General features: G+C 40.6%; 1 protein-coding gene across 2 annotated transcripts in view; it reads left to right on the top strand.

The window, feature by feature from the left end:
* Positions 1-16,943, top strand: part of JAG2 (jagged canonical Notch ligand 2) — a 265,230-nt gene that overhangs the window by 162,311 nt on the left and 85,976 nt on the right. For both annotated transcript variants that reach the window (XM_069207327.1, XM_069207328.1), the window contains exons 6-8: positions 7,979-8,109; positions 10,601-10,720; positions 14,732-14,845. In XM_069207327.1, the coding sequence (XP_069063428.1) occupies positions 7,979-8,109; positions 10,601-10,720; positions 14,732-14,845 (365 nt within the window). The remainder of the gene's footprint in view (positions 1-7,978; positions 8,110-10,600; positions 10,721-14,731; positions 14,846-16,943) is intronic.

Raw genomic sequence — 16,943 nt, 5'->3', positions numbered from 1 at the left:
TTTTTAGCAATGACTTTCTGATGGGCCTCATTGTTACTGGTCAGCAGGATATATATTTCATGCTTTTAATTTACTAAGCCTGTGGAACATGGCAGTAGTCAATTTAATTTTGTTCTGGTATGGGGCAAAATTGACTTTGTCCCCTTAATAACCCACCTAGGATTTTCAGCTGTTGATCGTTTAACATCCAGAGAACTTTCTGTAGGGTTCATGAAAGACAGATTTTGAAGAGGTCCATAAACAAAACGTTAGCATGAACCAAACTGTATTGCAAAAGGGAACATATTTAATTTTGCAGTACCCTTGACAGCAAATGACAGCTGAATCAGGACGCAACTAATTGCATGAAGACTGCAGAAGCATAAATAAACATCTCATAGCATCCATTTATTTTTTTAATGACCTCATGTAAAATATTGTCATAAGCTACAACTACGACTTAGATATACTGCATTGCAGAAATCTAAAGTTGAAGTGATGTAGCTGTACTACACCTAATAGCTCTGATTTAAAGAACGATCTAAGTTGATTCTCTTTCAACTGCCAGATTTTGGAGCTCAGGCAGTGGCAGTTGTGGTGTATTTTATTCAAGCATTTTGAGCCTGATTCATAAAGGTAATTGAGGGCCTAAGTTGAACTTGTGTGTGCAAATACAGCTATTTGTAAGGGCAAACACATTATTTTATATTCACTTTCTGTGAATTTACACTCCTAAATGAATTTGCACGCAGTTAATGATTCACCAGTGCTGGAATGAGAATTCTTGTATCTCAAATGTCGGGTATAATCACCACACACACCCACCATTGCTCATATGGACCTTTGTTAGTCGCCGAGGAGAGTGGGTAAGGAGCTATCATTTATATTAATTTCATTAGACAGTGAAGACCAATTGGGACTTCAGAGTAATCTACAAGGATAATTAAAGTGAGTTAAGAAATAATTTATTAAAATTTTTAATACGAATCAGCTCATTAGTCATTAAGTATTCAATTCTCAGAAATCTGTATTACAGATTTAGATAATCAAGACGTATTTATTTCAAAATAAGATAATATGTAACCTAGGTACAGAATATACAAGCGTGTTCCATAAAGGAAATCCCTATTCTAATTTAAGGTAAGTTAAGTTAAGAAAAACATTCAGTTTAAGCTAAAATGATTGTGTCCGGTTCAGAAAACCAAATAGTTTCTGATGAGAGCATAAGAATGCTAAGACATGCAGCCTTTTACATTCCAGTCATTGACATTTGCAGAGGTGAGACTGATTTTCTCATTGAGTCATTCAGTATCTCCCTGATGCACATAGTGTGCAAGAGACAGAAAGTAGGGCAGCGATGGAATCGGGGTCTGAGCCCTAGTCCTCTCTAGCCTAAGGAGCACATGCTTATATAATTAAACAACACATTTGTTGCAGCATTTCAGGTGGCTTCCACTCATATGAACCGGCCCTTTACTACCAAGCTCTGGGAACAGGCAAATTCTCCTATTTCTCAAATTATGACAATGGTGCAAACATTTCTACATCCTTAAGTTGTTCCATTGGACAGAATCTTTTGGTTTCAACAGCTCTTCACACGAATCACACATCTTAGCATCTTCCTCTCTTTCCAGTGAGAGCCTCATTATAGTTTGTCTAATCCATAACAAATGCCTATTTACTAGCTAACAGAATGCTTTTGGAAAAATACAGCAGCTATAGTGGGAATTAAAAAACATCTTGTGAAAAACAACCATGTACACATGAAAGCAGCCCTCTTAGCCTCACTTGTAAAGTTGACATTCAAGGGCAAAATTAGGCTAACTCATTTTGTAACATGTTAACTCGAGTGTTGACTTATAATAGCTAAGTGTGAGTAAATATTAAATTGTTAATGTGCACGTTATGTAGTGAGATAAATTGCACTTTTCTTAATAAAACATGTTTAGTATGCAAAAGGAAGTTCCATTCCATCACCAGTATGGCATGATGTTACGCATTAGAGAAAATCTAATTCTTCGGGAGATTTATGGGCATCACTGGCCTAGGATCCCAGCAAATGTTGGTGAGCGTCCACAGACCTGCAGGGTTTTGAGTACTCACAAACGTATAGCAGGCACCTTCATACTCTTCCTGGAGATTAAGCCAGTCCCTGTGATCGGTGGGAATATGGTGAAAACAATTCCTAAAATTGTGGAGTGTGGGGGAAAGAGTTACAGCACCGGGAAATATCCTTTACAACAAAGAATTTAAAAAGAGAAAATAACAGTTGCACTTATCTGGCGAGAATGCGTTTGGCTGTCAATAACTTGGAATTTACACATAATTTCTGTTCCTCCTAGAAATTTGCAACTGATTCAGTTTTTACACGAGTGTCACTGGAAGTGCTGGTAAAATCTAACAAAGGTAATAATTTACTTAGTTTTAGGCATAAGGACCACATTTGTGCCATATTCCAAAGACTCCATTCAGTGCTACTGAGGTTTGTCTTACTACCCCTTTTAGGCATGGATTCCACCAGTCGCATTTACATTTTGATGACCCCGTGCAAGATTACCAGCAGTAATAACTTGTGTGGTGGGGGGTAGGGGTCGGCTTACCGGTTTTAATGTCAAAAAGGCTTTGTAACTTTGAAATGCCTCTTGGTGGGTATTGCATAACAACCACAGCTAAAATGCACTTGGCACTAAGCTAATAGTATGAGCAGTGAGCCTCTCAGTGCCTCGAAAATCCTATCTCGAATATCTGTTTTAAATATATTTTGCAAATTCAATTTTTTTTCCAAACATCCTCTTATGAGTTCTGTAAAAACTCATTTTTGTCTCATATACACGCTTTTCAATTTTGGTATACATATATTAATTCAACCAAACAAAAGCTACTAATTTAATACACTGTGCTGCACACAGGAGAGCTACTTGCAGGTAGGTGGAGCGCTACCAGTAGCTCGTGCTGTACTTGTTGGAGAAGCCTGATTTAGAGTGTGTGTTAACTTAGATGGAAAATACGGCATGTCCCACAGGGAGCGTTTTTAAAAGGAGGTGGTTAGTCAGATAGTTTTATTGCCTCTGATCAGCTTTTTGGTAAAAGGCAGGTTAGTGATTTAGTCTCTGTTCTCTGTGATTCTGCTTCAACGCTGTGTTTGAGTTTATCCTTCACGGTTTCTCAAATATTCGCTGCTACTTCTTGTGCTTTAGCAGTGATTATTTGAAAAAGTGTGACTTCTTAAGCAGGTGATTGTTAAATCATTAAGGTTTCAGAAATTTCGTCTTGATGAAAATCAATAGCCATCCATTGTTTGTGCAGTACACTTGTGTTTGCTTGTATGAGGATTTGAAGAGATTTTTGGCTTGTCCAAGATTAACAAATTATGGATGATTTTGCTGCTTGGTCTTATGTAAGTAAACTGTACACTCAACTAAGAAGTATCTCTTTTGTTGGTGTTCCTTTATGCCATGAGCCTTTTCACACTGTGGTTCTTAGAATTTCTCAATGCCTTACATGTACAATGGAGGTTTTTCAGAACAAGATTACCAATATGACGCTGTGCGAGATAACTCACACTACACTGTCGTACTACCCCAACATATTCGGAAATAATACATATATTTTCAGAGCGAAGTACACACAACAAAATATGCTTCTTAGACATGTACTTCATTTAAGAAAAGTAGTGCTTCTGTAGCTCTTGCGCGATAGAGGCATGATGCAAAAGGCATTCTGCTTTTACCTTGTATCATGCTCTCTTCAGCACAGACTTCATGGTGCAGTCAGCTGCACAAATCTTAGCAGCAAACAGATCATCTGTCTGAAAAAGCCGTTTAACAGTGCTTGCCATGTCAACCAGAATATAGGAACAAAGATAATGCCTGTCCCCTGTTCCTTGGTGTTTGACTGTACTTTATTCCAAAATGGTGGACTCTACACCCGGTAATAGTTGAACATTAATATGTTTATGCATTGATTATGAGGTTGCCATTTTGGCCATGAAAGACGCATCGCTGACGATAAGCGAGAGTGGACCAGCGTTTGGGAGTTGATGTCACACTTGGTGTTATTTGAAAAACACAAAACGTGATTGACTGAATGCTTGAATTAATCATAGCATCTGGGCCCCATTTTTGCTGCATTTGTGAGTATATTTGTTTTCCTGTGGTATTCAGTTATGGTCTGGATATTGTTAGCAATAGTGACAGAAGTTTTTAAAGAATTGTCTCTGACAAATAGTACAGCAGCCAGACCGTAAAAAAACATGTCCCTGGTATGGCACATTCTTTCTGGTTTGAGCACTGCTAACACTTTCAATTGTCTTATTGATTTGATTTGCTTTTCAGAAGCCCAGGCTTTTATAAAATGTTTACTTGCCTAAAGGACGGGATGCTTCATAAATCTACTTGTCCTGTTAACAAAAATCAATGTCGCATTTCGTGCTGTGGAGAGAGATGACAAATGATGGCAGTATTTTTATTTTATCAGAACTGGGATAACAGCAGCTAATACGTCAGAGTTTGGGTTCTAATTTGTGCATTTCAGGAAATCTACATACAGGTGCCGGAAGTAGATGGGGAGCAGTAGTTCCAGGGTTCGAGTACCCTGTGTGTCTGTGCACATCCAAAAACATACATATTTAATGTTCAGGAACTCCTCTCCTGTCTCCTCTGACACGGGAAAAGCTTACAAATTAACTCCTGACGAAGGCATGGGTAAAATATTTTCCAGGGTGGGGGAAAAAAAGATGCACCACTCTGCAGTTTACCACATGAGCAAATGTAAGCATCTATATCACAATCTCTTTTATTTTTCTTATACGCCATTACACTTTCAGTCCTGTGTAATTCTTTGTATTGAAGGATACAAAGTAATGCTCTGAGATCCAATCACCCTGGCAAAGTGCATGAGCCACCACTTGGAATCTCCAAGGACAAGTTAGTTTGGAAATTCGAGGTCCTTTGGAAATGTGGAATTAGCTATTGCAATTTACAGTGACTAGGGAGGGCGTTCGTACTAGTGGGGTGGCTCATGCCTACTTTTCCATATGACTTGTTGATAAAGTGTGTAATAGACGCAAGCAACACCTTCAGGCTCCCAATTCACACCCCCCAGTCAGTTTGATTAATATTACTGATTGGAAGTACTGCTGATGATGACACTTAAGGCAGGTCAAATATTGATCTGTTCTGCAGGGAGGATACGTCTGCAGTCTCTACCTCTGCCAAACTGAGGATTCTACATGACAGTTTGTATTCCCCTTGCTCAACAACCTTAACAGTTTTGACTGTATTGCAATATCAGAAGTGAACATCTTCCCTAATTTTATCTTCAAGTGCAACCTGCTCCGTATTGCACTAGTCAAGAGGATGATTTTGTTGCACCTAACCATATTAAGTGTATCTGATCCATTCAGTGGGTCAAGATTATAGCCCTAACATTAAAAATATATATTCCCTCTTGATGCAGGATGCTACAGCAGGCTAAAGAAGGCCCAGAGGCACTGTTTCCAATATGCCAATGCTGCTCCGTTGAAGGAGAGTGTTTTCGTCTTGAAGTTTATAATTGTCTTCACCCTTTTGTAAAGTGTGCAATGTGGAGTTATATGGGTTCATAATCTAGGTCTGTTATAATTGTAAACCTCAGATAATTAATTTCTTTGAAGATTATCATTTGGAATCTCTGTCGGATTTGGCATTGCTGCTTTCATATCTCTAGCCTAAGGTTGTAAACAAATGTTCTGTTGCTGTTGTTCATGGACAGCTGCGGTGTGCCTGTGTCAAAATGTTGTTTGAAAAGTTAAACGTAATATCGGTACACTCTAGGTTGTTTTCTATCCACTAGCAAACTTTTTTTTTTTTTTAATGGCACAGGTTTAAAAGATTTTCGTTAGCAATTTTTGACAAGTATGAAATCAGAGTCAAGCTTCAGTTGTCCTTTTGATCTTTTGTCAAACAGTAGTTGTCCCATGGGCAATGACTGATATTTGACTTGATTACACCTACACATTTAAAAAGTTTCTTTCTAAAGTTGTTTAATACATAGGAGGTCATTCCGACCCTGGCGGTCATGGACCGCCAGGGCCGGGGACCGCGGATGCACCGCCAACAGGCTGGCGGTACATCCAGACCAATTCTGACCGCGGCGGTAAAGCCGCGGTCAGAAAAGGGAAACCGGCGGTTTCATGGGGATTCCGACCCCCTTACCGCCAGCCTGGTTTTGACCGCCAGAACCTGGCTGGCGGTAACGGGTGTCGTGGGGCCCCTGGGGGCCAATGGCATGGGCACTGCAGGGGCCCCCTAACAGGGCCCCACCAAGATTTTCAGTGTCTGCATAGCAGACACTGAAAATCGCGACGGGTGCAACTGCACCCGTCGCACCCTTTCCACTCCGCCGGCTCCATTCGGAGCCGGCATCCTCGTGGAAGGGGGTTTCCTGCTGGGCGGGTGGGCGGCCGGCCTTCTGGCGGTCGTCCGCCCGCCCAGCGGGAAACTCAGAATTACTGCGGCGGTCTTTTGACCGCGCAGCGGAATTCTGACGGCGGGACTTTGGCGGGCGGCCTCCGCCGCCCGCCAAAGTCAGAATGACCCCCATAGTCTTAATTACTGCTGCAGTTGTTAGGCATGCTGATATCTAGGGTAATTCCCTCCAGATAGAAAGCACATAAGCATAGATAATGTTTTTCATGCAATATATAGTAGGGCCTGACCATAAATTTTCCATCCGCAAAGGTTTTGCAGATAGAATTTATTTCGTTTAGGATATTTTTGATATTGTACTGTCTATTATATTTTATGTGTATGTTTTAGTGCACTCCTCCTGTCTTGTAGCTGATGATATGAATAGATTACAGATAATGATAAACTGCACTGGAACATGCTTTACGGGATTGAGTATTATTGATGTGGTCTTCTTACTTATTGCTTGATAATAAATAGAGTTTCCACAAAACTACAATTTGTGTGTTTCATGATGCAGGGCGAATCAATTTGATGAAGTCTTACGAAAAACAACAAGGTGGTGGATGGAATGCTTGAATTAATCTCAGCCTCTGACAATCGCTTGAACCGCATCCCAATCCATTGTTATTGTTTTATTTTTTGTTTTTTTTGCCTACCATGCCACCTCTGTTTGGATCTAGCCATATGCAAATCAGTCTTGACCCAGGTCCTCATGGGACCAGACCAGCCCAAACTGATGGCCAGGTCCTCCTTGAACCACAACACACAAACACCCTAGGACCGATTTTGCCCTAGTTAGGGCTCTTCAGCAGGTATAAGCTTGGTTTCAGTGCCACAGTGAGAACGGGACACACATCTGGGTATATCTGGCTCACTTACGGCAGCAAATGCAAAAACAACAAGGTGACGGATGGAATGCTTGAATTAATCTCAGCCACTGGCAATCACTCGGGGATGCATCCTAATCCATTGTTTTTTTTTTTTTGCCCACCATGCCACTTCAGTTTGGACCCAGCCATTTCCAGATCAGCCTTGACCCTGCTCCTCATGGGAGCAGTCCAGCCCAAACTGCTAGGGGAGGTCCTCTCCGTACAGAAATACAGGCAACCAAGTCAGGTTTTGCCCTAGTTAGGGCTCTTAAACTAGGTGTAGCTTTGTTCCAGTGGCACAATGAGTGAGTAAGCTTTCCATCCATCACCTTGTTGTCTTTTGAAGTCTATTATGAAACATACCCTTTGCAGTAGTTACTTTATAAACCGTTATCCTTAGATTTTCCTTGAAAGTGATAGTTTATAAGGTGTGGGTTTTTTCCCTTTTTCCCTTCTAGTTAATCCAGATACCCGTTGATAACAGTTACCGGGCACCACTCAATATGTACTGCTAAATGTTAGGCAACATTGATTTTATTGTGGCCTTATGCATTGAAGTTTTCCTTCTTATAGATGTGTTTATATAGGATGGTCTTGAATCCGCTAACATAGTGATGAATATTGAATGTTCATAATTGGCACCTAATGCTCACTACTCTCTGTCCTTTTTGTTTTCTGTAGGTGTCACTATGGGTGGCAAGGCCAGTACTGTACTGAATGCGTCCCATACCCCGGCTGTGTGCACGGCAGTTGTCATAATCCGTGGCAATGCAATTGTGAAACCAATTGGGGCGGTATACTCTGTGACAAAGGTATTGCGGAGCATATTTATTTTTATTAAACAGAATAACCATGTTTTCTTTTGGAAGCCACAACCAGTTTAGTTCCTACATGTTGGAGGCTGGTTATTAGTAGAGGTAACTACCCACCTACCACAAGTAATAATTCCCGCAGACAATGTTCGGTTCAGTCAAGGTCTCAAAACATCAGCCCCTGGTAGCGTGGCAGCGAACAGGCAAACTTATCTTAGGAGCCGGGTATGTAACACATTTAACTACACTAATATAGTACATCAGTAAGAAACAACAACAATAAAAACCCCACACCAATTAATAATTTTTTAAAATATTTGTATCTTTATAATGACACCAAAAATCCAATACAGGGAACCGGAGTTGTGAATTTTCAAAGTTTAAATGAAAAAATGTGCTTTCTAGTGCTTAGAAATGATAGCGCAAACTGGTCCCACTTAACAGGGACCAATTCAAAGTTTGAGATTGACCACAATGGAGCCCTGCAGAGATGGACTGAGTGGGAGGCCTTGGTCAAAGTTTTACCTTCACACTTAGAAACTTTTCTGGAGCTTTTCTCTCTTGACGTTTTGTGGTCCTCCTCAGCAAGTCAGTTTCAATGCAGCGTCGTCTAACTTGTTTTCCGCAGGGCACGGTCAAATTCTGGAAGTTTTAAGTTCTGGAGCTTCCATCAGGACGAACCTAAAATCCTGGCCAGGTCACGATTGAAGATAGTCTGCTTCACTTGTGACGACAAGCCGGTCCACTTATGGAGTTACTCCAAACTTCTGGATCTCCTTCCAGAAGTTCTCCTTTGGGTCTCAAAGTGTCCAAAACACAAACCCAAGAGTCTAGGAGCCCTGAGATGGTCCTTGGAAGTTTGGGACTTCAGTTCCTACAGTGCACTTAGCCAAGTCCTTAAGCGTCCACTGGACGCAATCCAGTCTGAGGACTTTTTGTGCAAGTTGAGTCCTTTTTGAATAAAGGCAAAGTTCTTCGGGCTATTGTTCCAGTGTTCTACAGGAGCAGTACTTCAGTGTGAAATCCTTTGGGTTGCAGACCACGGTTTCAGCAGCGCAGTCCTTCTTTTTGTGGTTTCAGGCAGCAGATCTGAGCTGCAATGCAAAGCAGCCACTTTTATTCAGTTATCTTGGGAAACAAGCAGGCGTCACTCTGGTCCAATGAGCTGCAGGGTGCCACCCAAAAGAATGACAGCTTCCTCTAAAGTGTGTCATTTTCTTGTCCCATAAAGCTCTGTACTTTAATATTCCAAGATGGACGTTTTTCCTCCAGAGGAGCAAGACCTGGCTAAACCACCCTTCTGGTGTGGCTCATTTCCACTAACAGTCTCCCTCTGGACATCTGCAAATTCCCTTCCTGGGTCTGCTATCTGTCTCTGGGGTACAGGTTGAGAGAGTGGCCACACTGGCATTCCTTATTGTCCTGCTTCTTTGAAGATCAGTTTGACTTACCCAGCCCCCTTCCTGGCCTGGCCTCAGCATCTGCCAACCTCCCCAACCATAACCTCTGCTCAGTGTAGGCAACTTATCACCTCATCAAAGCAGCCTGCACTCATCCTGTTAGGGTCGACCAATCAGGAGAGGCCACCAGAGGGCTGGAATCTGACTTACAGAAAAGAAAGTCTTATAACTTTTCTGTACTAGTTATGATAAGTTCAACAACAAGTTGTTGGATTAATCATTACCATTCTTTTGAATTCATCATTCATGACACATTTAGCTCCCTCCTAGCCATACTTATGCTTATGAAATATATTTCCATTTTAGGCTGTGGAGCGAAGTATCTACAATGAGGAAAAATGAAAGGTGCAGTTTTTCCTTCACCAAGACATAAAACATCCTCTATAATGCCCTGTGTTATAGTTATAGGGCACCTCACCCCTAGGGCATCTAGGGGAAACCTGGGGGTGACTAATATGTAAAAATAAGGTAGATTAACACTTTGGAAGTACCTTAAATTCCAAAGTCGAATTTGCACACATTTTAGTTTTTAAAGACAGTCAGCATGGCAGGGCTGCCTTTAAAAATGACTGCAGGCAGCACCGCAGTGCACAATCCAGTGTAGGAAATCTACTGGGGCTCTAAACTTAAACTTCTCTGCCTTATTATATACTAGGGACTTATAGGTAGTTTGAATCCTCCTTGCCTTATTATCTACTAGGGACTTAGGCACCTGCATTGCCAATTGTAATTGTGCCACTTTACCATATACCTTTTATTCAGAGCCCTGCACCTGTTTAGCAGAGCCTAGGGCACAGTTGGGGTCAGTTACCACCACTATCAGTCAGAACATTTGGGGTGAACATGCTAACAGGATGACTTTATCACACTACACTTTATACATTATATTTGATGACAGATATGGTTTGAAGTCTACAGATATTTTTTGAAGTCTAAAATCTTGAATTGCAGGTACAATCGTCAAATATGTTTTGCAATTGATAAAGTGGAGGGTCTTTACTTATGCCTGTACCATATTGTTCTCTGTGCAGACTTAAACTATTGTGGTAATCATCACCCTTGTTTGAATGGAGGAACCTGCATGAATTCTGAACCTGGGGAATATCGGTGTGCCTGCCCAGACGGCTACTCTGGAAAGAACTGTGAAATAGGTATTTGAATTTTGTACATAGAATTGAAAGTCAACTTAAATAAGTCAATAATATATGGGTCTTCCTCGATGTATTATACTCTGCGGTGTATTTTGTAGTGATCCATTTTTTGCGAATAATAGACTGAATGATGTTTTCTTCCAAATGTGTTTCTTTGAACAGATATAGGCGTTTGGCGTCGAAATGAAACATCTTGAACTCCTTTTTCAAGAATGTTCTAAACTGATAGTTGTGGTGGCAAATTCCCTTCCAGTTCTTTGATTATCCGGTTAAAACACTAGAGATCGAAAGCATGTAAAAAAATAAGTATACAGAAACATATTCTAATTTCTATCATCATTTAGGAGTATTAGGAGTCAGCATCGCGGTGAGTTCTTAGGAACACTACTGCATCATTGTCTTGCAAAATAGTTAATTAAACTCACTGATGCAAGGGAAGATACAGAATGTTTTGTTTCTTCCTCTTGGTCCATTTTCTCCCAAGGTTTCTTGTAGTGTCCACGTGCGTGAGAACATGCATTTTAACACTAAAACACGAATCAAAAATAGTCATGAAAAATGTTCCATTCAGAGAAGAGTAACACTAGACATAATGCAATGACCTGCACATTTTAACTTAAACACATCGTTTTTATACTTTAAATAATCCTTTAAATCTAGATGTTTAATAAATACTTCCAGACATTGGAGCAGAAGTAATATGACACTTGTAGTACAGTGTTACATAAAAACAGTGTGAAGCCTTGTGCAAGATCTCATTTGTGCATTGTGTAAATGTTTTGAAGTTTTACAAAAGAAGCGCCCCCTGATGTTCCATTGTGTTTTGGTTTGAACGAATAGATCAAAGGGTAGCTAAGAAAAGGATTACACTGTAGGCAACACTAGATAGTTCCCGTTGCTTATCTTGTAAAAGTGAAATTAAAAAATAGGTGTATTGACCCTAGGTTCTTCCTATAAGCTCGTCGATAATGACGCTGAATACCATGTCTACCTAGTCTTGATACCACCCCATGTCTTTTTCTTATTTCTACCTACGCTTCCTGTTTCTTTTTGTCACTCTTGCATTTTCTTTTGCATCCCTACCTTTTCCCTTTGTATCGTTTTGTTATCTTTGTCATAATCCGTATGTTTCCCTTTTCGGCCTTTCTATGTTTAGTTCTGGGTTTTAAACTAATAAACAAAAATTAACCACTGCTTCCAAAAATCAGTGCAAACGCCTACCACCTCAAAGTACTTACAACTTTAGCACTGATATTTCCTTTACCACCTACGCAAATTATCAATGCTTATACGAAGTGTGGCCTGCAGTTCCTAATAAAATGGCCCTGGATTGACAACTATGATAACTTGTATATAAGGTGCATATGCTACATAAATATACTTTGGGTCATGTAAAGTATTATTGTTTTGTTACATTTTTACAGTATTTCATAGTTCGTGTTCTACATTTTATAACATTTGCATGCATCATAATTTTTTTGTTAAGAACAGATGAGATCTTTTCTGCACTTTCGCAAGGCAGAAAACTGCAGCAAATGTTAAAGAAAGCATTGACAAAGCCTCTAGGTCAGGCTTGCACTTTAGCTTCAGTACAGGGCAGAGATACGAGTGAAAGAAGCACAGGAAGATGGGGGAATGCAGCACAGGGTGCAAGGAGGGAGTATTGATGGGTGGAGGTGAAGAAGACAAAAGGAGAATGCCGGGTGAATCCAGTTTAACATACTGTGAGAAACACACCTGAGAGATGGTGAAACCAGGATCTTCTGGTGTCCCAGATGATCATGAGTATGATGGTTTGTCAGGTAGCTTGTTTCCACCTCCCAGTATCATGTTTGAAGTGGTGTTGGACAACGGGGGACATGGAGCACACAAGCTGCTTGGCTGCAGTGACCTGAGATGATCCGTAAGTGATGGGGTAGCTCAAGTAGCACTTCCAACATCTGTTTAGGGCTGCCCCTCCTGTTCGGGCATGCAGCAGCAACGTGTGATAACCCAGATGTGAGGGTACAGTCCAAGCAACACTGAGAACAGCCTCTAAGGAGCTGCTTCTTTGCTAGCCATTTACTCTGACCGAATTAAGGATGAAGAGAGTGGGATAGATGTAGGATACAGTCAAGGAGGTAGCCTTCTGCATGAGGGTCTTCCCAGGGTATCCCCGTGAGAAAGAAACTGTAATTGGAGTTGTCCGTACAATTCAAGACAGCAAACATAGGGAGCCACTTCATATAAGATGGCTGTTGCACGATGACAATGATGCAACAGCTGTCTTATATAAGCGTTTTCCCATTTGAATTCGTTCGGCCACCACACCATTTGAAAGAGAAACTGAAAAAGTGAATTCCCTCATCTAAGATGGGCATTGCCTCATGATATTAACACACTGAGCATCTTCACTGCAGGTAAAACATTCTATGACACCTCGGGTACTACTTCGTCATATTCTCATCTATTCGAAATATCCTTTTGTAAAATGTAAGCTTCCACGAAGTGATGTGCCCTTGATGAACAGCCCATTAAAATCCAGTTGCAAAGAAGGAAAACTACAAAAAAGCCAATGTCTTACGGAGGCTTGACCACAGCTCATACAATTTCTATTCTTCTTATTTTACATTTTTTAAAGAACTGATGAGATGAGATCTGTTGGCCAACTAAAGCTGTCTGCTTCCAGCCCTACAAAGAAAATAAATGTGTTAATAAGTGTGGCAGGAAAACGCGTTCTGACTGAAATGCATAATTATTTTAAAGCAATGTAAATAACGGAGATAACACTGGCCAGGGAACACATGTTTAACCATTTCAAAGGTATGCTACACCGAGAGAGAGAATTAATACATTAATCATTATGCCACGTCAGGATTCTCATCTAACTTTAGGCCTAAAAATACAACCTAAAGCATACCTTATGTTCCTATGGTTTTTAGATTCATCAGTTTCAGCTTGCTGACGGCTAGCATTAAACCAACTAAAAGGACATACTAACCGAAGTGCTGAGAAGTTGTTCGTTAAACTAGATCTGTAAGCTCTGTAATACTGTGGTGGCTACAGTATTGGCACAAGTTTTGCGTAGTGCGTGGAACATATTATCATTGTTAGCAAATAATCAATTAGTGGTACTAGAGAGTCCTTCCATGTTTCCTCGAAAATAGTCCACTTTGTGTGTAATGTGCTATAGGCCCTGCTATGAAATATTTTAATAGATGTCACCATATTCTATCTTATTTCCCTCTGAAGTCATAATACTTAAATTTGTCTTCATTGTTTTCCATGAATACACACATTGAGGCCCTCTTTTTTTCCCCTTGTGATTTGAATAATAATGTTTAGAATTTATTAGAACTGCATAAGAAAAATTGAATCCGAACAAAACCGGTCTATAAACTCGAACATGTTTCTCCTTTTCTTCCGAACGATGAAGACCACCTGCTTAGTAGATCAATAATTTGGTCTGCCCTTTTTCATGAGTTCATCTAGTTTTTAAAATACAGACGGATTCATTTACATATTTACTTTTTAGTTAGTATCTTTATTTGGTACAGCTTTAAAGTGTTGCTGCAATAACACAAAACATGTCCACAATATAAAATCACTCCAATAATCATGAAGTTGCTGGTCAAGTTTTTCAGAGGAACTGTTTGCTTAGGAAAAAATATTTTTTTCTTTATTCTTCTGTTTTCAGCTTGAGACTGTGAATTGAAAACATGGAACAATTAGAAATAAAACTTATATTAATCTATTCCCTATTCCAATAAGTGGAGAGATGTGTTCTTTACATGACCAGAGGGATAGTTATGTAGCTTGTGCTGTGAGATCAATCAAATTTTTAGCAAACTCTGGTTTCAGCAGGTATTTGGTTTTATCCACTTTGCTCTTTTAACAAATAGTAGTACTGCGTGATTAACGGAAAAAACCTTTTTGTTTTATTATTTTAAATAATAATGCTTATGCTAAGCATTTTACATCTGCTTTAGGAAATATTTGCACAATTCAGTTTACGTTGATATTTTATCTTAGCGGAACACGCCTGTGTGTCCAGCCCCTGTGCTAATGGAGGAATCTGCCACGAAATCAACTCTGGCTTTGAGTGTCACTGTCCACCAGGATGGAGTGGGCCAACTTGTGCTGTTGGTAAGTGCAGTAAAGATTATTATGATTCATGTCGTTGCCTAGCGAGTTTTAGCCGGTTCTATCAAAAAGTGTTGCATTTAGAGTTTGATTTCTCAAACAAATACATGCGATTACTGCAAAGAAATAAAGCAAGGATGAGGCAGCTCTCTTCATTCTCCATATGTATCCGGGCTCTTTTCTTCTCCTGCTCATCTTTTCCCATGCTCACTTTTCTTTCTCGTAACCCCAGTTCTGCTTCTGTACACCACACATCTTTTGATAAATAGGCCAGTTGCTATGCAAACAGTAGTAAAGTGCAGTTGTCCTGTCTGTGTGCAGTGGTCCCCAAACTCTGCATGCATTGGCAGAAAAAGTATTGCTGTGTGTGTTAATAGTAATTTGGCATTTTTCTCACTCAAGTACCAGAGGACATTTGGAGATGTGAGGGAGTCAAGGATTGCCTGTTGAGAAACAGTATGGGGTGGAGCTTGATTCAAGGGTTTCTCTCCTATTGAGATCAAGAGCGGGTGGTCATTTGTGTGTAAGGAGAACATGGGGTTTTCCAGTATTGGATTTTTCATGGATTCACATGCTTGAATCATTCCCTATTGTCGAAGTGGGAGTCCCACGGTAGTGTAATATAGCTGTATATATATCATTATCTTAGGCTATAATGGCAAATAAAAGGTCAGTTTAATAGCCTATCTATGTCCTTTTTAAAAAAAGGAACAAACTTTAACTGTATCCAACCAGGCGACAGCACCCTCTAGAACATTCCCAACAAAGACTGAATCCCTCAGGTTTTCTACTGCACGTCGAGTGAAGAGAGTCTCCCTGAGCTCTGCTCAGTTTCTTCAGCTACTACTTCTTTTTGGATCGTCCAAGATTATATTTCATGTTTCATTTCTCTGACCCTGGCACTAATATGCCAGAGTAGCAGAAGCAAGGTAAAGGACTTCAAAATATGTTTAACCTTTTCCTTAAAAACGCTCACGTTCTGAGAGATGAGGCTGTTATTCGGACTACAGAAACTTAAATTTGTCACATGATGTGGACAGTGAGAGTTCCTTCACCTCACTGGAGGGGTCTTAGGGAGAGTTTGTGCCAAGGCTCCCCAGAAGTCTTGCCGAAAAGTCATAAAAACGACTTCACATGAGTCTTCATAGACACTTCTTACAGAGAGATAAAATTGGAAAAACCTTCTCTGAGGCAGACCCTCAACTCTCTCTTCAACCGTGACACTACATCAGGGAGATCCTCATAACCTGACAATAAAGCGTCTACAGCAAAACTGCTGTCAAAATCATCATTAGCCACAATTGCGATCACTGACCACAGCCATGTAGACTATTACTGCCTCACCTTTGACCGCCTCGTCTACGGATGGCCTCATCTAGGACAGCCTCATCTACGACGGTTGTCTATGACAGTCATCCACAATAGGCATCAGTGGCGACCTCGTCAACGATGGTCATCTGCAACAGCCTTATCTATGATGGTCTTCTACGACGGTTGCCTACGACAGCCTCATATATAATGGTTTTGTACAAAAACTGCCTCGTCTGCAGTAACCTAGTCTACGATAACCACGTCTACGACGGCCTTGTCTACCTTTGCATCGTGTATGACGAGCTCATCTATGGCAGCCTCATCTATGAATGCATCCTCTACGACGTCCTCATCAGAGAGCATATATTGCACTATAGATATTGCTTCAGTAGGATTCCCACAACTGGCAGGGTCAGTGGTCCTTAGAAGCCAAGGTTTGTTCAAGACCACAACATTTAGTATCCCAAGGCAAGCAATGAAGGCTCTGGGAACTGGCTCTGGAACGGGAAGAAAAAATCAGTCTGTCTTTTCAGTTAGCTTTTGGACATTATGTCCTCAGCGATCATTATGATCCCTCTTGCACACCCGAAATTGAGTGCCTTACAGGAACTCCCTGGAGAGCTGGGGCAGTCATCTACATAACCTGCAAATGAAAGAAAAGCAGTCTCTGCTCCAGAAGAGCACCCATATCAATCGCCTAGAGCTCAAATCCATCTATTCAGCCTCCAAGCTTTCCGGCCAATGATAGCAGAGTATTCAGTGTTAGTTTGCACAAACGATACCACCAGCA

This window comes from Pleurodeles waltl, chromosome 9, assembly GCF_031143425.1.
Source record: "Pleurodeles waltl isolate 20211129_DDA chromosome 9, aPleWal1.hap1.20221129, whole genome shotgun sequence".
In the NCBI taxonomy this organism is placed as follows: domain Eukaryota; kingdom Metazoa; phylum Chordata; class Amphibia; order Caudata; family Salamandridae; genus Pleurodeles; species Pleurodeles waltl.
This window is presented reverse-complemented; position numbering and strand designations above follow the sequence as displayed.